This window comes from Fundulus heteroclitus, unplaced genomic scaffold (genome assembly GCF_011125445.2).
Source record: "Fundulus heteroclitus isolate FHET01 unplaced genomic scaffold, MU-UCD_Fhet_4.1 scaffold_72, whole genome shotgun sequence".
NCBI lineage: Eukaryota > Metazoa > Chordata > Actinopteri > Cyprinodontiformes > Fundulidae > Fundulus > Fundulus heteroclitus.
Genome location: NW_023397165.1, coordinates 1,527,585 through 1,551,243, shown reverse-complemented (window position 1 = coordinate 1,551,243; position 23,659 = coordinate 1,527,585). Strand labels below are relative to the sequence as shown.

General features: G+C 42.1%; 1 protein-coding gene across 11 annotated transcripts in view; it reads right to left on the bottom strand.

The window, feature by feature from the left end:
• Positions 1-1,230: 1,230 nt before the first annotated feature.
• Positions 1,231-23,659, bottom strand: part of rapgef6 (Rap guanine nucleotide exchange factor (GEF) 6) — a 189,308-nt gene continuing 166,879 nt past the window's right edge. For 7 of the 11 annotated variants that reach the window (XM_036134009.1, XM_036134011.1, XM_021324971.2 and 4 more), the window contains 13 exons: positions 20,321-20,488; positions 19,982-20,197; positions 17,538-17,749; positions 16,032-16,155; positions 15,158-15,181; positions 12,680-12,900; positions 10,701-10,874; positions 10,428-10,574; positions 10,175-10,294; positions 8,497-8,761; positions 4,344-4,882; positions 3,496-3,840; positions 1,231-2,010 (listed from right to left, as the gene is read on the bottom strand). In XM_036134009.1, the coding sequence (XP_035989902.1) occupies positions 1,988-2,010; positions 3,496-3,840; positions 4,344-4,882; positions 8,497-8,761; positions 10,175-10,294; positions 10,428-10,574; positions 10,701-10,874; positions 12,680-12,900; positions 15,158-15,181; positions 16,032-16,155; positions 17,538-17,749; positions 19,982-20,197; positions 20,321-20,488 (2,578 nt within the window). In that variant the 3' untranslated portion in view covers positions 1,231-1,987. The remainder of the gene's footprint in view (positions 2,011-3,495; positions 3,841-4,343; positions 4,883-8,496; positions 8,762-10,174; positions 10,295-10,427; positions 10,575-10,700; positions 10,875-12,679; positions 12,901-15,157; positions 15,182-16,031; positions 16,156-17,537; positions 17,750-19,981; positions 20,198-20,320; positions 20,489-23,659) is intronic. The other 4 variants (XM_036134012.1, XM_036134014.1, XM_036134015.1 and 1 more) reach the window with 2 other exon arrangements.

Genomic DNA, 23,659 nt, shown 5'->3' with positions numbered 1-23,659 from the left:
ACGTGCGAGGAGTGCAGCACCCAGAGACTGAAAAAAAAAAAAAAACAACTAATACGGCGCTGCTACATCCTCCCAAAACTCAGCAGCAATTACACTCAAAGATCCGAGGTGGCAGCTAAAACAGAGCATCACAGCGGGGAGAACGTGTCATAAAAAACGACAAGAACAAATACTAATTCCTTTAAAGACTCCTGCCGCCAAAACGGCAGCAGAGCCTTCACAACTCTGTTTTTCTTTCAACAAAAATATTCAAAAATAGCCTCTATAGAGAACCCTCTCTGCACATTTATACAGACCCAGTTTACATTAGATTATGGCAAAGGAACAGCAAAAATATATATGTACAGATTTATACATCTGCTGTGTGAGTATCTATTTATCTGTATACATATATATATATTAGCATCAATCATTTCAAGTCTTTGTGTGGCAAAACAAATTACAGGAAGCAAACAAGACGCACAGAGGAAAGAAGGGATTCCAGTTACATCCTCTGCCAAAAAAAAAACTCCAAATGTTTCATCTCGCTGTACAAATCCTCTCCTGCTTTCAATACAAATAAAACTTCAAGCGTATTCTTTAAATATTTTACAAAATCCATGTAGATTATTAACACGAATTGAGAGATATAAGGCAGGCAGACGTCTACTTGTTCTTCTTGCTGCGCCCTCCCTTTGGATGAGAAGCAGGACGAGAGAGGTACGCCGTGAGCAGAAAATAATGCCGCGTCAGCATAACCCTGCTGCATTATAAACAGATTTACAGCGAAAACCCGGAGCGATCCACTCTCGGGCTCGTAATTCCACAGACAACTAGTCTAGTAAACACTGTAAACAAAATACGTAAGCTTCGACGTAAACACTTTTGATTTTGGAGAGTGTGTGTGAGTGTGTGTGTGTGTGTGTGTGTGTGTGTGTGTGTGTGTGTGTGTGTGTGTAAGTCTACGTGCATGCACATGGTGTCGCCACGCAGTGCTAATTTATCTGTTTCATTACAGCTGCTGCAATAAAACGAACACGTGCGTTTTACTCTACGGGAAGCAGCGAGGCATTTGTTCTTCAGCTCATTAAAAACGAGTTATAATACAGGTTTAATAGAACGTGCAGGAGGCGGCGGGCCTCTGAAGAGCCTCACGCGGCAGGCGGAGCGAGCAGAGGGAGAGGTGGCGGGGTGGAGGCGTTGCAAAGTTTCAGAAGAACCGGCAGACATGCTCTTTGTCTCTTTTTTTTCTTTTTTTTGTCAAGCGAAGCAAAAGGGCAGTAAGTGCTAAACACAGACGCGTGTGTTTTCAGCAGATTTGGGTTGGGATCGAGTGTCTTTTTTTTTTTTTTTTTTTTTGCACCACCTGAAAAATATCACACAGAGCTCAGAAATTTATCAGTGCCTTTTGGAGATCAACTATTAGAGAAGAACACTTAAAAATCTCAAAATCTATGTTTTTTTTCCCCCCACGGCGGATCTTCATTTACATTCAATCTTCCTTTAAAGTTGATTTAAAAAAAAAATATTTCAAGCAGTTCACATTTGCAAGCTCAGAAATTTAACACAAAGGCAAAAACTCAAACAAGTGAGTGAAAGTAAAAGAACTGTAAGAACAATAGAAAACATCTGCAGATGAGTGAGCCTGGAGAGCGAATGGAGGTACGTGGTGGTCTGTTTTTCCAGCGAGGCATAAATATCGTCACGCTTTCCTTCTCTTTTAAAAGTCCGTCTCCTGCGATGGGATCCCATCACGCCACCCTTTTTCAGCTTTGTTCAGAAGTTCTCATTTAAAAAAAAAAAAAAAAGAAGTCTCTAAAAATCTCTGGTTTTTGAAGCGGGTCCATAAAAGTCTGAGTCCCGACAGGCGGCGGGAGACCCCCACATTGACCCACTGGATGGTGGGCGGAGTGGGGAAATGTGCGCTGACGATGATGACCACAGGCTGAAAGTTCAGTCCTACGTCTGGTCAACATGGTCACGTGATCCGCGTTGTGAGGACGTAACGTTACACCGCCGACACTTGTTCATCTGGAAAAGAGAAGATGCAACAACATTTAACATTTTCAGTGAGATTCTAAGGTCTGAAAACTAAAGCAAGGAGCCAGAGCAACAAAAACCAAACATGTTTTTGAAGCTGCTTGCCTCCAGTCACAGCGGGCTTCGTCTGAGTTAGTTTCAAAAACAAACACGGCCTTGAATCAGACGCTTCAATGCCCAATGAGCCAAAATTATGTAAAATATGGGAATACTTTGAGTTAGTTATAAATATTTGTCAGATTGTCAAAAACAATTAAATTAAGTAGCGGAGTTGCACTCATGACTGAACTGCAGCTTCTTTCTCTTTCTTTCCAATTCAGTCTAACCGTGTATGACATTCACAAAACATTTAATAGTTTAATTTTTAATTACATAAGTAATTAGGGCATAATTTTTACTAAGTCATGCTGGAAGTGGAACTTGATTCATTTATACAGCAAATCCTTCTTTCCATTCTATGGTGTGGTTTGGAGTTAATGGGGAAACACGTTATAAAAGATAAGCTGAAATAAAATATATTTTTTTCGGTGGATATTTTGTCATTTCAAATAAATTAATGTTTTGTATATAAAGTAAATATAAACTGCTTTTTGTAGAGGTCCACGAAAACAAATAAGGGAAGAACAAATAAGGAAAAAAAAAAAAAAAAAACACTGAACAAGTTCTCCACACCAAATCAATGCAATACAGGCTGCTGATAATAACATCCTTAGAGAGACGCACCTGCTTGTTTTTAATCACCGCTGTGAAAAAAGGCTGCTGATTTTCATGTGATTTGAAGCAGCATCGGACAGTGGGAAGTTGAACATATGGAAAGCCGTAAGAGTCACAATTGTTGCAATTTTTTCCCAACTGGTGGGGGTCAACGAGGAAAAATATGCAAGGTGACTCAAAATTAACGAGACCATGTTCTTAATTAGCACTGCTGGGCATTCCTACATTATCCTGGTGGTGAGTGGACGACGTTTCATTAGTTTGTATTTTTGTATTTGGAGAAGTTAATCAGTTTCGTGTTGCCTTATCGTTTGAATGCACTTAAGCCCAAAATTGTTAAATTTGTTATTCATTTACTTTTTACTAAGATATATGAAGAGGAATGCCTCTCTAGCAACACAGTGGGTACCCACTCGGATAATATTACTCAGATTTTTCCATTTCTATAGCAGGAAACAGTATTTTAATTCACAGTGACATTAAAAGAAGGAAAAGGAAAAGTCTGTGTTTACAGACTTAAACCGACACTTTAAAGCCGTTTTATCCTTGACTTCCGACAGCTTATGATAGAAATTAAATGTTTCTCTTTTATGACTTTTAAAAATAAAAACTAATAGATGACTGCTTCACAAATTTCAAGTAGTTTCAGCTCAAGACATGAATTTATTTTATTTTATTAAACCTCAATACTGAGGTTGAAGGTAAGAGGACCAAATGGGAATCAAGTCATTTGACCATGAGAAAACTGGCGGTAGGACCTACCATCCTCACTATCAGCCAGGTCCTTCGATGGGCGGCAGATGCTGGGCGGTCTGGAGTGGCCGTGTGTGGGGCTGGCGGTCCGGGCATCGTGGTGCTGGAGGTGAAGCCTCCGCACCTCAGCCAGACCGCTGGCCGCTCCGGGGCTCTGCAGGAGCTTGCTCCTCTGCAGGGCCACGCTGTAGTCTGGAGGTCTGAGGTGAGGAGGTCGGGGGGCGGGAGACCCCGGCCCGCTGACTACTCCGTCTGAGAGCCCGAGATCGCCCAGAGCCAGACCCTGGTAGCCTGGAGGGGTGGGAGGGGGAGCTCGGTAACGCTCATCCTTAGTGGGGGAGGTGACACAGTACACTGGATGGATGTGCAGGTGGAAAAAAAAAAAGAAGAGGAAGGATGGAGGAAAAGAAAGGAGTGGGAGAAGGGGTGTGACGAACAGAAGGAGCGTAAACGGGAAACAAAAAGAAAAAAAAAAGGGGGAAAATTAAATGAATGCGAGGATTTAACGAGCACAACACACAACTATAGATGCAGCAAAAATGTGGAAATTAATAGGAAAATATAAAACCAATAAGATGGATGACTGACGTGCATAAAGCGAAACCTAAAGCTGTAATGGGTGATGTGTCCATAATTTATCATGTAGATCTTTTTAGAAAAACAAAACAAAAAAATAGCCCAAATCTCAACATCAGCCTAACGCCTAAAATAAATAAAAATAGCAAAGTAGGAATAATCTTTCCTGCATGAAGCTGGTGCTTCTTAATGTGTTTTTAATATCTCTACAAGATCAACCACATGCAGGCGGGGGCGCTACAGCCGGCGGCTGCTAAACTGCGTTCATCCCGTCCCCTCACCTATCAGGCCCTTCTCTGTGCTTGATGTCACCGTTTTGTAGGCGGCGTCTGTGCTTTGCCCTCCTTCCTCGTTGGCCGGCGAGGAAGGATGCTCCGAGGTGTTTCGCCGCTTTATCGTTCCGTAATTGCCCTCGTAGTTATCGGACAGGGAGCCCGAAGACGTCCAGCTCTCCCGCAGCTGGCCGCTCAGATCTGAGCTGGAGTCTCTGGCGTGCCGGCCGGCGGGGACGTCGCCGGCCCACGACGGCCTGCCGGCCTCCGCCTCCGCCGCGGACCGGACCGACGCCGTGTGCTTGAACCCGCCCAAGTGCGTGTGCGGCAGAGAGAGGGGGTGGCCGTGGATGCCGTGGTCCCAGGGCCGGCAGGAGGAGGCGGGGAGTATCTGGAAGGATTCGTGGGAGTTGGAGGAGCAGGACGTCCAGCTGCCGCGGCCGCTGTCGACCACCGGGTCCAGGGCGGCGTGGTCCGGGGTCAGCTCCTCCGTGGAGAGAGACGAGCTGAACGGTCGCGGCGCATAGCCTCGAGCCAGAACTGAAGAACTATCAGATAAAAAAGGTGAAGAGGAGATGAAATCAGTCGGTTACAATGTGGCACATCTACCAGCTCTACAACTGCAGGATATCTGTAGATTATCAGAGGGTGAAAGGTAAATACAGTGATGAATATGTGAGGTAAATAAATAAAGAGGCTAACATAAAACCCAATAATGACAAAGCAGCCACTCACTGCTACCTTTATTGACATTTAAACTCTAATACTTCTAATCTAAAGATTACAATACATTATAAACATCCCAAATTTTTTTTTTTTCCACTTATTTTCCTTGGTTTTGACTTGGAGAGTATGAGAGTCCATTTATTTACGTTCCTTTAATGCCTTTTTTAATCTATTCTGCATTTATTTGATTGTTCATTTGGCTAAATAGGGACATATTGTGGTTGGTGGATTTTTTAATTTATTTTTTTTTCAAAAGAAATGTGCCGCTCAGAGAACTTCGGTTTACGTGACGACTGGAGGTGGCGCTAAAAATGAGAGGCTTGAACTTTCAGTCCAACTGCTGCTTTATTAGCCCACTTCAAGGAGTTTTCTGGCATAATTCAAATACTGACAGAAAGTTTGAATTTATCAAATTGAAAATCTTGAAGTCACTACTACAAGTGTAAAAGATGAAACGTGTGACCGACATTTGGAACAGCCCTCCCCCGTTGACCGAACCATTTGATTGTAGCTCTTGCTGAATGTTTAGCGCCATTGTTCTGCTGGAAGGCAACCCCGGCGGAGTCTTTAGTCTGTTGCAGACTAAGAGGTTTTTGTCCAGGATCGCCCTGTGATTAGCTCCATATATCTAACCATCCACTCTGACCAGCATCCCTGTCTTTGCTGATGAGCAAACCTCCTCAAAGCATGGATGAGGCATGTCATGGTGAGTGTTTGTTTTCTGACAACCAAAGCATTTGGCATGAAGGTAAAAAGGTTAATTTTGGTCTCATCTAACCAGGACACCCTGTTCCACTGTTTGCTGGCGGCAAAGACTTCTTACGACCCACAGCTTAGGACGTTGTTTTATAGCCTAACTCTTCTTCTACAAATATTCTTCAGCTGATTGAGTCCAGGTTTGCTGCAGTTATAGTAAAGATGGTTGTCTATAACGTCTGAGGCTTCTCCTGTATTTTCAAAAGGGGTTTAATTGTGTTTTGCCATCTTTATTTTGGAAAAGAAATTAAAAGGAGGCCCATTTAAAAAAAAAATCTATTTGTTTAATTACCTATAAGTCAGACATAGTGACATTTGCAATAGTGGTTCCACAGGAAAAATATTATTTAATGCCTTACGTTCACACAGGTACTTAAAGTTTGCATTCACACATTATAGCTGTGGAGCTGTACGCAAATTTATATCAGGTATGGAATTTGAGACAGAAACTGCTCCTAATCTCCTCTGGGCTTCAAGGGTTTTAAAGTTATCTGTAAATTTACTGCAGGATCTCAGTCTTCCTGATGTTGTTTGTTAACTAATGTTCTCTCTCGGATGTTTCCATTTTGTTCTCCATTCATTCATCAGGTGACGTCTGGGATGGTTTTAATTTAGAGGTATCAGAGTAAAGAGGGGCAGGCACAAATGGACAAGATCCTTTTCAATGTTTCTAAAAAAAAAAAAAAAGATTGCAAACTACGTAGGAAGTCATTTTCTTTCTACTGATCTCACTAAATACATTTAAACACCTTATAACGCAGTTATTTGGAAAAATCTAATTAACTGGGGTTTCCAGTTACTTAGTAAACCCGGTAGGTTTGTGGTGGTATAAACGAAGCAAAGCTAACAGGAGAAAATCGTGGATGATGAGGGCAATGAAGGGTGAATAAGTACAGGAAGTTAGTAAAGACAGGAAACAGGACGAAGACTGATGTTGCAGAGCGGACTGATCAGAAATCTGACAGCCCGTCCTCCATGAAAAAGAACTTTTCCCTTAAAAACTTCCACTCGGCTTTACTTTTTTTTCCCTGACCAGCTGGTTGATTCACTCCCAGCGTTTTACAGGACAAACAAGGCAGTCAATGAAATGGGGCCATATTTCATAAAACAAGTCGATGTTACAAAGCAAGGCTGCCAAGGTAATATAATATCAGAGAGGAAGATATTTCAGTTTGCTCTTTACGAGACAGAGTGGCCTGATTATGGGCGGACGATAAACAAACAGCAGACAATAAAAAAAGCTGTGCGGTTTACTCAGCCAGATTAAAAAGCTGCCTGCGTGAAAACACAACACCACGGAGAGAAGGAGGAGAGAGGAGAGCAGTAAAACGTGGCAATGCTAATAAACAGCCGTTGATTCTTTACGACTTCCAGGACTTGGTGTTTTTAATGGGGGGGGGGGGGGGGGGGGGGGGGAGGAGGGCTTGTGCAAAAGTTTGAGGTGAATACAATGAGGGGTCAAAAATGTGTGTTCTACAACTTTAACACCACAAACAAATTTTGGCATAATGTACTGCTTCTAATTTAAAGAAGAATACATTATTTGTGTCCCTACCATGTCACAACGGCCAGCTTCATTGCATTTTACAGCAATTTCATATGACAGATAGACAAAAACAAAAAAAAACACAGTTGCGAAGTGGAAAGAAAATTATACACTGTTTTCAAAGTTTTATTATTATTATTATTGTTGTTGTTGTTGTTGTTGTTGCTGTGCATTTCTATATGATCTCCTTCCTTCTGATACCTCTAAAAGTCCAATGTGTTCAGAAATGACTATTACTAAACAGGGACCACCTGTGTAACTTAATTCCCAGGCTTCAGAGGTTCGCCTCATGGGACTAAAACCCAGAAATTTGTGAGCAGGCTTACTGGAGGCACCACACTGCAAAAACAGAACTAAAAATAAGTAAAATTTTCTTTAAATGAGTGTATTTGTCCTTGATTTGAGCAGATAAAAAAGATGATTTTCCAATAGGATAGGATTATTCCACTTAAAATAGGAACAATTCATCTCCATCATCTTATTTCAAGTGCAGGATATCTAATTATCTTATTTTAGGGGTAAAAATACTCATTCCATTGGCAGACAATCTTATTTACTGGGTCAAATCAAGGATGAATAGATTAACTTTAAAAACATTTTACTTCTTTTTAGATCTGTTTTTGCAGTTCAAGGACAAAACAGTGTAGAAAATGGCAAGAAATATCACAAGTAGAAGAAGAAAACTGACAACAATGCTTGTAACTGTTTTCCCCATTTTGGAGAATTTCTTTACAAGAAGAAAACCTGTGAGAGGTTCTCAAAAACTTAACACAGGTACACTTTCAAGTATGACAACAACCTTAATTATACATCAAGAGCTGCAGCTACTACTGGTCTACTGGAAAATAAAATATCAAAAGGTTCAAAGGGTGTGAATACTTTACACCAACGTAGCATTTGATCACTATAAAGAAAAAGAAATGTCTTCACGTATCAATTTATCTGACGAATATTTTAAATGTCCTGTTTTCAGGATAAGGTTTGAACCCCCATGAGGCCAAATGTGTCATGCAATACTTTAAAATCTAAACCCCATTCAGTCTCATCGTGGCTTCCATTTTACAAGCGCGCCTTTCAGCCTCCGATAATTAAGCAGACAGATTAGATAAAGCGAGCTGAACCAGAGCCAATTACCTTGTGCTGGGCTGGCTGTAATCAGCAGTTAAGTGTGCGTTTAACGCCGCCGTGCCCTCAGCGACCACAGCAGCCGTAGCAGCGGTGGCGTTGGGCGCCATCGAGGCAGGAGCAGCAGTACCGCTGGAGCAGGTCCGGTTACAGCGGTCGTCGGGCCCGGAGGCCTGCGCCGAGTCCACGGAGCAGATACTGGAGCGGGAGGAGATCTCGCTGTGGCTGGAGTCCGACAGGTTGTCCGATTTGCCGGCAGGGAGGACGGGACAACCTGAAGAGAAAAAGACATTTAGGATAATTAAGACTAATGACAATGCAGGCCGATGTAATCAGAAACTGGGAATGAAGTCAACGGCACCAAGCTGTACGGTTGTTCTGTACAATACCAGCACTTCGAAGCGCCCTGCAGTCAGACCCCGCTGCCATTAATCCACTTAGAGCTAATCAAACTCTTACTGGTGGCAATTACGGCTAACGTGTGTGAATTATGACATTAGTTAAATATCTACTGAAGCTGCGTGGGTTGTGGCAAAATGACCGTGAAACAGGACTGAACTCAGAGATTGAACTTTTTATCAGAAGAACCTGCAAAACTCAAGTTAACTCAATGAACACAGAAGACAAGCATGAACAAATGACCTGTCAGACACAGACATGGAGTTTCTTTCTAATCTAATAAAGTATTTATACATGTTCTTTCTTTATGATTAAAACAAACAAGATTCCTGCTTAGATCTACTAAAGATGCAACAAGAAATCGACTGATGAGCTGATTTTCAGCTCCATCTGTCATGAATGCTATCGGCCAGGCGGAAAAAGATGAACGATACAATCTTTTCTGATCTGTGGCGGCATCAAACCGACCGCCACTAGGTAGTGATTAGACCTTTTCAACACATCAGATCTTTACAACACTGGAAACCAGCCATGAAAAGCTGATTGGTGCGTCTCCAAAATGAGCCAACATTAGCCGCTCAGTGGCATGCACAGTGAGAAAGGTTTCTACCTCCTATTCCTGACTCACTGTCTCAACATTAATCCTCTCTGTCAAATCCATTTCGTCACACGTTTTAAAAACAACATGTGATGCTAATTTCTTGGCGTCGGAATCGAACGCAAACGCAGCAGAGGTTCTGTTTGTTCTCGCCGACTCCGCTGGAGGTTCAGACCGTCTTCCTCCTGCGGTGCCTGTCTCTGCACAGCCAGAGGAAAGGGTTGGGGCTGGCCGACCGCCTGACTCTCTGCTCTGTCTCTTCCTCAGGTGAGGAGGGCGAAGCCTCTCCAGCTCCCTCCTCACTCTTTGGGAGGGACCTCTCCCTGGACCGACTCCTTTCCCTCAACGCCCTGAACGGGGACAGCAGCCTCGTCCTGATGGGTGACACTGGGGGTTGGGGTCTCCTGGAATCCCGTCGGGGCGGAGGAGACCCACCGTGTGTCCTTACAGGTGTCTGTGCTGGGCTTTCTGCTCTTGTCCTCAGTAACATCTGCCCTGCATCTGCCTGAACGCCCTGCTTGCTCAGCTGTCTGGATCTTCCTCTGCTCTGCTCTGAAGAAAACAGGCCTTCCTGAGCTGCCTCCGCTCCGTCCTCAGTCTTTGCCTCCAGCTCGTCCTGTCTGTCCCTGCTGCTCTCTCTGCTACGCTGACTGGTCATCTGCAGGATCCTCTTGTGGAGAAGGGCCCCACCTATGCCGTAGCTGCGCAGACTAATTGTGCCCGTCTTTGTGCTGGTGTCACTGGTCAGTGACGACGACGACCCCGATAAGTTCATCTGGCTGCTGTTCTGCGATTTGGCCACGCCTCCCACTAAGAGAGAAAAATCAAAGGCAGAATTAAGAGCAGAAACCGAACACCGTTGAGGGCGTCTCCAAAACACCCGAGAAATAAAGCTTGCAACAAGCCGGAGGAATGAATCCAGAGGGTGAAAAGTGTTGCACACCTTTGCGTGGGGAGCCCTGAGGCGACACCGTGGGACTGGAGTGAAGGGATGAGACGGTGGAAACCGTGTCATCAGACGGTCTCTTGGCGCTCCACTCATCCGACGAGTTCGTCGTAGGTTTCTTCGCCACCTGGGGAGAACTGGAGTCTTTTGGGAAGAAGAAGAGAAGAGGTTTGGTAAAAAAGGCCACGAACCATTGCCGATTCCAGACGGCGACGCCTAACGCAAGAAAAAGGCTTTAATGGAGGAGAAGTTCAGCTGAGGAGCACTCACTGGGCGTGCCGACATCCTTGGCGGTGCTCTTCTTCCGCAGGGGGTTCAGCGGCACCTGAACCTGGAGGACTTGTGACACCCTGTTCTGAGTTTTGCCCGAGGGCAGGGTTGCCCTGAGGGACACCGGAGACATGTCCGCCTTGTTGGACCGCCTGTCACTCAGGTTTTTGCTCACTGAAAACAGAGACAGTCACTGAGAAATGCACATCTGGAAACTCCCTGTCACACCAGCTTCTCAGTGGGCAAACCGACCTTAAATTTAAGCACACCGATCCAGTGGGGAAATTAATAACAGTGATTAATAAAAGCTCTTTAAATTATACACCTGTGCCACAAATCTTGGCAAAGGTAGGTCAAATGTGACACAATCCAATAAAATAGTGATTAAATAAGATAATTCTGATGATTTAATACAATGAAGAAATCTATAAGTATTTAAAGGCTTCAATATCAAGCAAAACACAAACAATTAAATGTGGAAATCATTATTGCATAAAATTTGAAGTGATTATATGTTGAGCCAAAACGTAATTATTTCAGTATTTATTCATTTTTTTTTTTTTTTAATGTTGCAATTTATTTTATCTTTGTGATGTCGTGATCTAATTTGCATATGTGTTCAGAAATTTGGGACCCAGGCTGTAGGAGAGCTTTTGCCAAAACAAAATAATTATTAAAATAGTGATTAAATGTGTTTGGAATTAAAAATCATCTTTATAAAATTAATTTTAATACACTGCCTGAATCCACACTACATCAAAGCAAAAAGACAGCTATCAGAGCTTCACACAGTGAACGATTTGAAAAGGTGATTGAAGCTGTGTGTGAATCAAATTCAGGGAATTATTTTAGTGCAACAGTTTCAGAGACAAAAAAAAGACTACTTTAAAAACTATATTTACGTGACGAGGCAGCAGCAGCAGTGGTTTGCCTGTGAGACAGCGCTGAGGGATTTGGGAACCCTCGCTACTGCCTCAAACAAACAAAAAAAAAGTTGCTAAAAGTCGTCGTTGGTAGTCCATTTTAAAAGAAATTCAATAGAAGTGTCTGAAAAGTTGCAACAAAGACGCTAAATGGGCAACATTTAGTTTTCCTTCCCTCCTGAGAGCAGTACATGGCGGTGCTAACCAGCAGCCGCTGCCGCTCGCCAGACAGGAAGAAGCAGACGGTGTTGGTTTTTCACAATAAAGTACATTTTAACGTTTCATGATATATTTAAATGCATTTCAAACTCGGATTATGGCTAGTATAAGTGCGCAAATATAGGCTATACATAATATAGAGTTAATATATACATCTCATATACTTTGTTCCCATTGTTTTAACATATAAACAAAACTTCATACTGAAGGTGTGGAGGCTTTTATTTTGTCGTAGCGGTGCGCCAAGATCAATCACATGAGGCGGAAACCCGGAGTGTTTTGGAAACGGTACCTCATCTGCAGTTCAACAGTAAATATTTTGCATCCCTAAAAATTGCTATTAAATTAGTGTAACTTAATTATTTTCACAGGACAGTGTAGGAACTGTCATTAGTTTTCTATGACGGCCTGTTTCCTTTGGGTATTAATATGATGTGACACAGACAGCTGTTCAGCAATAATTTGAAAATTTAGAACAAGTTGAACTGTGGTAAAAGTAAATAAAATAAAATAAATTAAGTTTCAGATTAAAAGGTACATTTACTCTAAGACTATTATGAAATGCTGAGAGTACTGTATTCATTGCAGGGCATTTGCAAACACACTAGGTGGCAGTGTGGACAAATATTACAGGTGTCAGCAATGGTCAGCCAAGTTAGATTACATTTTTGGTAAAGCAGTAAAAGGTTTTATGTTCACAATAATTAATCATTAAAAACGTAAACATTGCCCTTCTTGCTTTTCCACTTCACTACATATCAGGCCAGAATTAGGGGCAAATATCCACAGTTTAAATAACAACAGTCACTCCAACAGGCTGACTCCCGTTTAACTCACAGGTGTTGTAAGACGGCTCGCACTGCAGGGACGTGATTTGGTGTTTATCCTCATCCGTCTCCACCGTGAGGTTAGAAAGGTACTGTTTCACCTTCCTGGCCATCTGAGCGTCTTCGTACAGCTTCTTAGCATTAAGCAGCGAGCTGCGGCGCACTCGCTTCTTATGGGCTCCTCCCTGCACGTCAAGGATGTTGGAGTTGGTGCTGCCTTGACTCAAAGACCTGATGTGGAGGAGGGGAAGCAAGAAAGGAGGAGGAGGAGGAGAACGAAGATAGGTAAAGGTAGAGTTAAGATAAGGACATACACACAGGAGGTGGAGGGAAATAAAAATATAGATAAAAAGAAGAATTTAAAGATATTTAGATATAAAACAGGATGCTTTGCGCATGTAATCTATAAACTGAATAAGACTTCTTCAGTCAAGCCTGTAAATTTGTTTTGTAGCATTACAGCATTTTAAAAACGGGACCATGCAACTGGGAATTAGGCAGCACTCCCTATTGGGCCATGCTAATGTAGTGCAGAACAGCAGGACATTCTGGCCGATGGAGGCAAAAAGGGTTAGGAAACACAGGATGCGGAGTATTCAATGTGGAGGATGCAGACGTGAACGAACACAACACCGGAGTCAAATAGTATTTGCAAATGCTCGCAACAGTTTATTTTACTTTCCATTTTTAGTGTGTCCAACAAAACTTTTAGCTTTTGACAAAAAAACTTAGACAAACTGTGTCATCCTAAAGGTCTATCCTGTAAGTATTCTGTGAAAATGCTATATATATATATATATATATATATATATATATATATATATATATATATATATATATATATATATATATTTAGACGGTAAGAGAAGCAGCTGCTATCACATTATACTGAGGAGCCCCTCATATTGCCTGTCACTCGTAGTATAGTTCAAAATAACCCACCTTATGGGCATCTTAACATAGAATGACTTGCAAAACTACTCAATCCCCTTGAATTTATTTTCATTTTGTCACCTTATAAGCATCAAAAAAGTGTTTTATTGGGACTTTATATGTTTGGCAAAATCAATGCAGCACAAAAATGTCAATTACTGAAAATTACACTTTTACAAATCAACAAATATTTATTTGAGATGGGACTGTGCATATTACTTAATTCTAAAGTCCATACGCCAGAGTTACTCATGGAGGCTAATTTTCATCTGTAGTCCTTTTGCAGAACCAACTTTTACTGCGATTCCAGCAGCACATCTGTTGGGGAACATCTCTGCTACCTCTGCATGTCCAGAAACTAAAAATATTGCTGCATAAAATGCACAAGCTCAGGCAGATTGGATGGAAAACATCTGTGAACATCACAATGTTTTTTTTATTTGATTTAGGTCTGAACTTTGAGCCATTTAAATACATTAATATGCTTATAGGTTATCAAAACCCAGTCCTCGATGGCCGCTGTCCTGGAACTTTGCATACAATGACTTGTAAACGTAATAATCCCCCTTAGTTTTTTCCTTATTTGGTGAGAAAAAAAAAGTGTCCTTTTCCCCCTGACGAGCAGAAGAGCAGGCGAGACGGTCTCGCACAGTTATTAAAAAAAGGAAATTTACGTTTCTTACTTGCATTTCTGGAAAAAATGTTAAATGTTTTTATTAATCTTATTTTATGTGATGGATTTGCATAAAATAGTCTAAATTGCTGAAGTAAAATGGAGAAAAAAATAAAGATAAAATAATAAAATAAACAGAAAACTGACATGTGCATTTGAATCCACCCTTTTTGATGTGAATCACTTAAAATTTTTGGTGCAAGAAATTACCTTCAAAAGTTCAATAATCAGTGAAAGGATGTCCACATTTTTAAGAGGTACAAGTAAGGCTGGGGGTATAAAAATATCCAAATAGTTCCCCATGAACAGCAATGCGAGCGGAAGTATTGTTTTATTTTTACTATTTGTAGTTTGCTTCACAGTAAAAGAAAAAAAAAAAGTTTCTTGTAGCATGTTCAGCAAAATAAGATGATGCATTTTATGCCACTTGTTCTTTCCATTTTACTTCCAGGTTGTGAGGTAACAAAAAATCAAAAATACCACAGAGGGTGAATACGTTTGCAAGGCACTGTATATTCAGGGTAATTATGCTAATTCTCCCTCTGACGCTCGGCTGACGGACATAACTGTATTATTAATAAAGACAGCAAACATGCGACCAGTCGTGTATTAGAACCACTTTACTAAGCACTGTTACAAGCTACTATCTGACTTCAGAATCTGATGAACATGGCAGATAATTAATGGGTGAACAACGGGTTTCAGGGTGGTTTATGTGAATGAGCACTGCAAATGCAAAGGTTAATCACACAGAAGCACAGGCAGACGCACAGAAAACGGGACACATGCAGAGTTCATGGCTGTGGGGATGCAGGGTGGACAGAATTTCGTCTGTTCCAGGCTGGAACTGGGTTAAAAACTGGCAACCGGCCCATAACTTACCCTAAACTCTTCCACCTCTTCTTCCTGCAAGCAAGAGGCGTGAAGATTGAAGCGTGACAAGTTTCAAAATTTGGGAGGGGGGTGGTGGAGGAGGAGGAGGAGGAGGACGACACAGGACTTACGTAGAGTTCATGCCACCACAAACAGACAGGAAATGACCAGAGATGGGAGGACACCACATGGGGGGACATCTCCTCTTATGAACCAGAAAATTGAGTGTTGTGACACTGTACGCTATTTAATACCAGGACTCTACGGTCATGAGTATCTCTTGAATTTGTCTGCAGGGGGCAGTCATGCACCGCAGCAGTGGCAGACTGTGACAGACTGTGACAGACACGCACATAAAAAAAAAAAAAACAGGGTGAAACACCAACTACACACTGCAGCTGCCATCAATTCCCCCTCCACCTCCATCCAGTCCGTTTCTTGTGCTCCGAGGCGGCTACGTTCCAGACAAGGAGTGCAAGCTGAACACGGACCAGAGGGGAAGCGGACGGGAATTGATCGGACAACACCTCGAGTGTGCGCCTGATCCCACAGGCGCGGGGATCCAGGGTTGGCACCGGTGGATGTATGGCAGCCATGCTTCCCTTTTTGCCAACATTTTTTTAGGCTTCAGAGATGAACTCTGAAAACTTAACGTCTACCTTTCCCACCTCTGAGGGAAATGTCCTTCAATTTGACGGCAAACAGGAGGAAGAGCCAGTTTGAAAGGCAAACGAGGTTAAAGGAAGCTCTAGATTTGAAGTAAAACCAGCAGAGTTTGGCTCAGGATTTCTGTACCTTAACAATAGATGGTAACAATCTGAAGTTGGACAACGGCATCAAATTACGATAAGGAAGGTAGGGCGACGCATGTTTGACTACTAACCTCTGTCTGAACATGAGGGCGGGGTCCATGTTGGCCGAGGTCATCCGCACCACGTGCCTGATCTCCTTGGCGATCATCCTCAGCTTCTCAAAGTTCACCAGGCCGTCAACACTGGAGTCGTTGCCTAGGAGGACACAGGAGGACACAAACAACGCAGATAGGCGCACCAGTTTAACTCGCAGTAAAAGCGGCCAGCATTACTCTGGACTCTTGATATACAAGCTACATTTAAAAAGAAAATCTACATAAAAAAGCTATTTATTTTAGTGATTGCTACAGGAGATGAAAGTTCCTCTTTTTTTTTTTTTTTTTTTTACAGTCTCACTTTTATAGTTTATTTTTGGACGCTGCACTATTAGGGAAAGGTCCTGTTTTAACAGAAAATAGCAAACCCCTAAAGATAAGTAAGCGTGGGTAGTTTTGACCTGACTCCATGCTGTCAGTTACAATAAGAAGATGGGGAAGCAGAAGCAGGTCTAACGGGAGCCTAAGTTTGAATTTGCTCTGCACAGAGGAAGTAAATTAGAAGAATGAGTACTAACCCTGTTCTTTTCGCTTTAATATACGGAAAACCTAACATGTGCACAGCAGTTTGACAGAGTCTAAACATTTTCTCATGTTACAACCACACATTTCAATGTGTTTAGTTCAGGATTTTATCAAATAGACCAAGACAAAGTATTATAGCATATTTGTAAAGTGGAGGAAAAAGGATTCAGGGCATTCAGACAGTTTTACAAATACAACTTTTATGTATGTAGCTTGTATTTATATCGAGCCCCTTTCACTCTAATGGCTCCATATGTCATCTTATGAATAAACAGAGCGAGTGTAATTTTATTTCGGCACAAATATAGCTGTTCTGTTAAGATGCTGGATGATTGTTAGCAAAAGGAAAGAAAAGTCCTGTTTAAATTAAAGCGGGCCAAAATAAAATAAAAAAATGCTACAAGTTCCTGAAACCTAACACTAGACAGGACCCTTAATGTAACATCTCCACCGTGAAATATGGTGGTGGTAATATCATGATTCGGGGATGCATTTCTGTAGCAGGGACAGGGAAACAATAATGAAACATACAGAATCCTTTAGATCAAATTAAAGTCATGTGTAAAAATGATCTGAGGCGAAGTCCAGAACTCAATCCCATTGAGAACATGTGGCAGGATTTAAAAAATGTATCTTCTCAGCTTCTTTTATTCCAATCTTACTGAGCTTGGACAACTTTGCAAAGAGGACCAGGCAAACCTTCAACCCCCAGTTGCAAAGCTGGTAGACAGATACACTAAATGAAACTGCCGCTCTAGTTACAATTATATAATGCCCCACTTTTCAGGTTTTAACAATGCGTCCCTTTTTCCTTTGCTTTTATGGACCACTTTGTCCATAATGTGTTGGCCAATCACATAAAATCCCATTAAAGTAGAATGTGGAAGACCTTAAGGGGGCCCCTACACGTGGCTCATTTTGACTAGAAGACAAAGAAACTTCTCCAAGTCTTCCTACCTTCATGCAGGAAGGTGAGGTCCTTCTTGATCACAGGAAACAGCGGGATGATGGGCGGCTGCATGCTCTGGCTGCTCAGCACGTTCCGGTACTTGGCCATGTTCCTGGACGGGTCGAAGACGTCCTGCAGGTCCTCGAAGAGCTTCTCGTACTTGCTGGGCAATTTCTCCCACGAGCTCCGCAGTCGATTCACCGGTGCCAAGTTAAGGCCGCTGTGGAAGGGGGGAGGGAAGAGGGCCGGGCAGGGCGGGGAGACGGGAGGCGCCGAGGCAGAGATAAATGAGGTTATGGTGGGGAGATGAGAGAAGAAAAATGAGAGAAAGAAAAAAAAATATAAGTTTTTCATTTGGGTGTTCAGCACCAACACAAATAGTACATCTTCTCCTTTTCTAGCCTTTCTCCTCTCAGTTTTCTTATCTTTTGGAATTGCTGTTTATTTTTTAATGCTAAGATCTGATGCTGGTAGTTATGTTTTTTTATGGCTAAGGAGGACAGAATATTTGAGGCATCAAAAACTTTCCAAGTTACTAAAAGATCAATTAAATCCTGGATGTTTTGTCCTTTTCTAGAGCTCTACATAGAGTGAAGTGAGTCGCTTCTATCAGGCGGTCTCTGACGGCCTTGAGAAAACTGTACACAAAGTATCTAAAGCAGACAATGTGCTTAAGCCGCAACAATAAAAATCAGGTTTAAAATGTGGGTGTTTTTATGTGCTTTTTTTATTGAAATGTATGGTTTCTTGCTCGTTTTGAAACAGTTTTCGTGCCGATCTGTGCCATCATTCCTATTGGAAATGCAGCTTTACCTGCATCCCAAAAATAATTCAACATTACATGTTTCTATCATCTATTGTGGGCGCTACAGGACATACCTGCTGTGAAACAATCAGAATGCAATAGCTTATTATTTAAGTCCCTGCTTTCTATACACGATTGGAGTTTCCTTGCCTGGTTGATCTGTCTGTTTCCAGCTGGTTGAAGTAAGGATAACTAAACCTGAAGACTGTGTTTAGAAGCAGGAATAAAGACTCCTGGAGTCCAGGGAGACTTATTGTTGCAAATCCTTAAAGCTTTTGAGGATATCTGCAAACATTTTCTCTGGAAATGTGCTCAGCTCCTAGCTCGTGTGGTTGTTAAACCAAGGCAATGGAATCACACATTTTCTAGAAATCGTTCCTATAATCTAAATGCGTTTTTTTGCTGTAATTATGGAAAGGGAATGTGGAACTATGAGAAAATTGTGTTTTTATTTCAGACTGCAACAGGGTCATTCTGAAAACCTTGTGTGTCATGTTTCTGATACACACAGCGGCAGTGGCAGATGTGCCCGTGTCACCTGGCAGGTGGAGCATCAGAGAGCCGTACGTATGAGGAGAACCTGCTGTGAGCAGGAGTGTAAGGGGACATGGAGGTCAGACACTTCTGCTCTGAAGTGTTTCTTACTGCCGTGAACAAAGGATGGCTGCGCAGCGCAGCTCCTCCTGCTGCAAGTCCAGATACAGCCAAGCTAGTACTTAAAAGATGCATCAATACATTACCCTGATATTCCTGATGCATCATAAGAATGGACAAGTAACCAGAAAGTTTATGCAGGTTAGATATTTTTGAAATGATCCTTATATTATGGCAATCTTTATTTCTTTTATCCTTTTTTTTTTATTTATTTTTTTTTTTTTAATCAGATCAAACAACCAAAGCTGCCAAAGTACAAATAGTGAAGGAACAAATTGACAAGAACCTGCTCTACGAAAACCCTTTAAAAGAAACCTGCACAATATAAGTCACAGCAACATTTATTTATCCATTTGGAATAATAAAAGTGTTTTTTGATTTAAAGCCAAGCTCTCTGTTCTAGCAGCCAGAATGAACAGTCAAGATGCTTTAGCGGAAAATAAAATGTGCCTTTATCTAGCTTCTATCACATTTTTGTGCTTTCTCCGCCTTTTTTTAAACATCTCATGGAAACTGAAAATAACTTTGACTCTTCCCCCCCCACTGGAACAACTTCCACACTGAACGGTGTTGTGGTTAGCATATTCGAGGTTCTCATACATGTCGTTTCTCCGACACCTGAACCAAATCCTCCCCAGTTAAAACAACAATCTAGATCCAGGCCAGACCAGCAGCTCGAAATAAACCTGGGAGACAATAATTGCTGCGACCGGATTCTTGTTTTAAACATGGGAACGCAGCAGAAGCGGGCCCTGTGTGGCCCGGGCGAACCACTGCTGAACTCAAACACAAGCAGGAGGGGCGAGTGGAGGAGAGTTAGATCCCTAAAGGATGAGTAGAGAAAGACTGGCTGTCAAAGTTCACACATTTAGGCACATTTACCATCAGCGGAGATAAAGAAGCAAACACCTCAGAGGTAAAACCAGGTGTTTGAGGCTACTGCAATACCATAATTGACACAGGAAGCTTGGTGAGTTAATAGACTGAACTCACCTGATGATGGCAAACATGGAGTTAAAGTTCTTGCACTCCCTGCAGTGCAGTGCGATCTTGACGAAATGCTTGATGGTCTTCATCCTCTTCATGGTGTTTGGCTCCTTCAGGATCTCTGTAGCCACCCAGAAGGTCTCCTGGTTTATCACTTCCTCAAACTGTTTCAGATTTGTACATCCAGCAGAGGAGTCCAGCTTGAACAAGTCCTCCACATACCTAATTAACAGGAGCAAGGACAGAAAACAATGTAAGACTTTAAAGAATAGAGTTCAAGTTAGGATTTTAGGGAGCGAAGGTAATCAGGTGTATTTTGTTGTACTTAAATCACAAACTACATACTCCGTGGACTCGATGTTCCTGAAGAGTTCAAAGTCCCTCATTGAAAGCTGGGCCGCGACCTCCATGGTGCTGAGCTGCAGCAGAGAGATCTGACTCTCCCTGAGGAGATCCTGGGCGTCTTCATCCGAACACAACGTCTCCGTCTCCATGTTGTTCTTCAGGTAGTATCTTCAGGAAAGACAAATTAAGTTTAGCATTGTTTTATCTTAAAAACACAGCGAGACGAACTCCACCGTGTCCCACATTTCTAGACTTTTCTGGGCCTTTTCTGACTTGTAAAGTTTGTGTAACGCTTAAAGTACAGAACAGTACAACCTAGATCTACAATGACATGACACTACTATATTTTCCAGACTATAAGGCGCACTTAAAAGCCTTTAATTTTCCCAAAAAATGACAGTGTGCTTTATAATGCGGAGCGCCTTATATGTGGATTAATTCTGGTGGTGCTTACTGACCTCGAAGGGATTTTATGTGGTACACGGCGCTGTCAAAATATTTTAGTTTGACTTGGGTAAACTACAAAGCTGCACCTCTTGCAGGTTTACGGCTACGGTAGTCAGGTGCATGGCGGAGTAATACATGCTGTGCGTCACCGTAATATTAACAGCGTCTGCTGGATGCCGTAATCGCCCAGCTGTTAAACCCAGACACTGAAGATGAAGAATTTGTAGGATTTGTGGACCAGGATCTAGCTGAAAAATGCAGTGTACTGTGTTGTATTTTACATGTTATAACTGAACAAGTGCTGGTGAAGATTCTCAGTCATCCAGGTTATGGTCATCTCAAAAAAAAGTAAAAAACAAAGCAACTGGACTTGTTTTTCGTAGTTGAAGACGTTTCGCTTCCTCTCCCGGAAGATTTCTCACTTCAAAAAGTCTGGAGTAATGTGGAGTACCAAGCTTTATACCATTGCCAAACAAAGGCCTTGCAATGGCTTATATAACATGCAAATTCAATCGAACCAGGTCCATCCCTTAGTAATGGGCGGTTGTTAAAGCCATTAAGCCAGCATATTGGACCGAAACTGGTCCACTCCTCTGTAACGAGGAGACGTTAGGGTTGTTATTGGCTTGACTTAAAGGAACAATGCTTTGATCACCCTCATTTCTGAATTGAGAAAGCTTCCGGGAGAGGAAGCGAAACGTCTTCAACTACGGAAAACAAGTCCATTTGCTTTGTTTTTTACTTTTTTTTTGAATAACTGAACAAGTTTGGGAGTTATTGTGAATGTGTTTAATAAAGTTTGACTGACTTATCTGACTGTTTTGTAATCCAGTGCACCTTATAGTGCAGAAAATAAGGTAATATCTTAGCCGTGCATTTTAAGGAGAGTAGCAGGTATGAAGTATTCGGAGCAGACAACATTGTACTCTGCTGTGCAAATAAATCTCTTAAATGTTTCTCTTATTCAAATTTCATTTGGGGATTGGCTCACTTTGGCTCTAGCTCAAGACTAAAAGTCAAAAGCACAAAAAAAAGAGGAGAGGTATCTGACCAGCACACCGTTTCAACAGCTTGATCTACAGCCTTTAGCAGCAGGTCATGTCTCTCGTTTCTATATGCTTTCTGTGTTTATGAATCTAACCCTCCTACTTCCCCGCTAATGGAGCCGTAATGCGGCCATCCTGGAATGCAGACCCTCTGAGGATTCAAGGCCTAGAGTGGGCACTCTTCAGTAGTAAAGTGTTGGCAGAGACTTGAGACTAAATTGCGCGCTAATGCTGACAGAGAAGCTGGAAAGCAGAGCAACAACAGGCGTGTTGTGATGGAGCTGAAATCACGCAAGAAACACAAGATGTGAAACGTCTCAGAAATCAACATCCTTCAGTTCCTTTTATTTTGTAGAGATTTGTATGGGTATCAATACGTCAGTGAACCGCTGAATTTGTTAAAACCAATTGTTTCATAGTGTGGAAAAAAACAAAGATTATACGTTGGATTTTTCTAAAGGTAAAGGTTTCAGTTATTTTTTGTTTGTACAAATCTGTCCACGGGGCGCAAATGATCTTGACCAGCGCTACAGACGTAATAATAACCAAAAGCACTTTTCACAGTGCCTGTATTAAATACTAGACCATGACCTATGTATAGAGAAACAAGGACATCATTAATGGAGAAAGAAGAGGGACAAGAGAGCAGTGTTTAATAAGAAACCTAAAAAAAAGAAAGTAGATAAAGCAGCTGGAGAAGACTATATCAAATACAACCAAGCAGAACCAGTCTAAATCTTTAAGACATAGCAATAGGAAATGGCCAGAGAGGGTGGGTATGTGTGTGTTGTGAGGATAACATCCTCTCACTTCATTTATATGGAGGCTGACAGTGTGATGAAGGCCTGCTATTGGCTCAGCCTGCCACTCCCTGAGCTCCTGTCAATCACCAGCAGCAGAGCGTTGGAGTCTGGAGGACGGCTGATGCAAAGAGGCAGAGACAGAGCTCTTCCAACTGTTTCTGGAGATCGGGACCTTCTGCTGAAGGCTGTGAACGCACATACCGCTGATACTACAAAACACGTCAAACGTATGAACAAACAAAGCCAAAGCCCCCACATTAAGCATAAATGCTACCCGATCTTTACGTGCAAAACTGAAGCACTGCCTCTATAGATCACTGAGGCTCTCTCAAAAGAAGCCATGTGCGTATTTTTATTACCCTGTGAATAGATTTAAATATGATCAGTTGTGTAAAAGGCGGCAATTTAATTGCAGCAGCTTTGAAATGTTTGTATTCGGCTGTGTCAGAGTGCGTATGAATAATTCCATACATGCCACGCTGTCTGCAGAGGCCGCCGCCCCTGACAGAGGATGAAAAATTCATGCTAGTCTTGTTGGGAGGGGACCGACAAGGGACCCCCATGAGAGGAGGAGAGGGAGGAGAGATGGATGAAACTGTGAAAAACTAATACAGGAGGCAGGATTTGCTGCTGCAGTCCAATTTTCCTGCACGTTCTTCGAGGTTTCAGGCGGAAAAAAGGGGGATAAGTTACATAGAAATAATACAGTTTGCCTTTCAGTAAGCCAACAGAATACATGACTTACTGAAAAACGGGGAGAAAATGTATGCAGAATGTGGTGTTTATGACAATCTAGAAAAGCTATCCACTTTGCTTTCCATACAACTTTCCATTTCATTTTATGTTTTACTGAACTAGCAGGAGCCTTAGCAGAGTCCTGCTAGTTTTTATTCATGCTGTGCAGCCAAACAATGTTAACTCACTTAAATAAATCCCCCCGTGTCCTCAGGAAGAGGAAGAGCAACCCCTCCTCTGGAAGGATTTAATCTATACCGTTGAAGTGGACATGATCCGCGTCTTAACTGAGCTAATCTCAAGCAGAC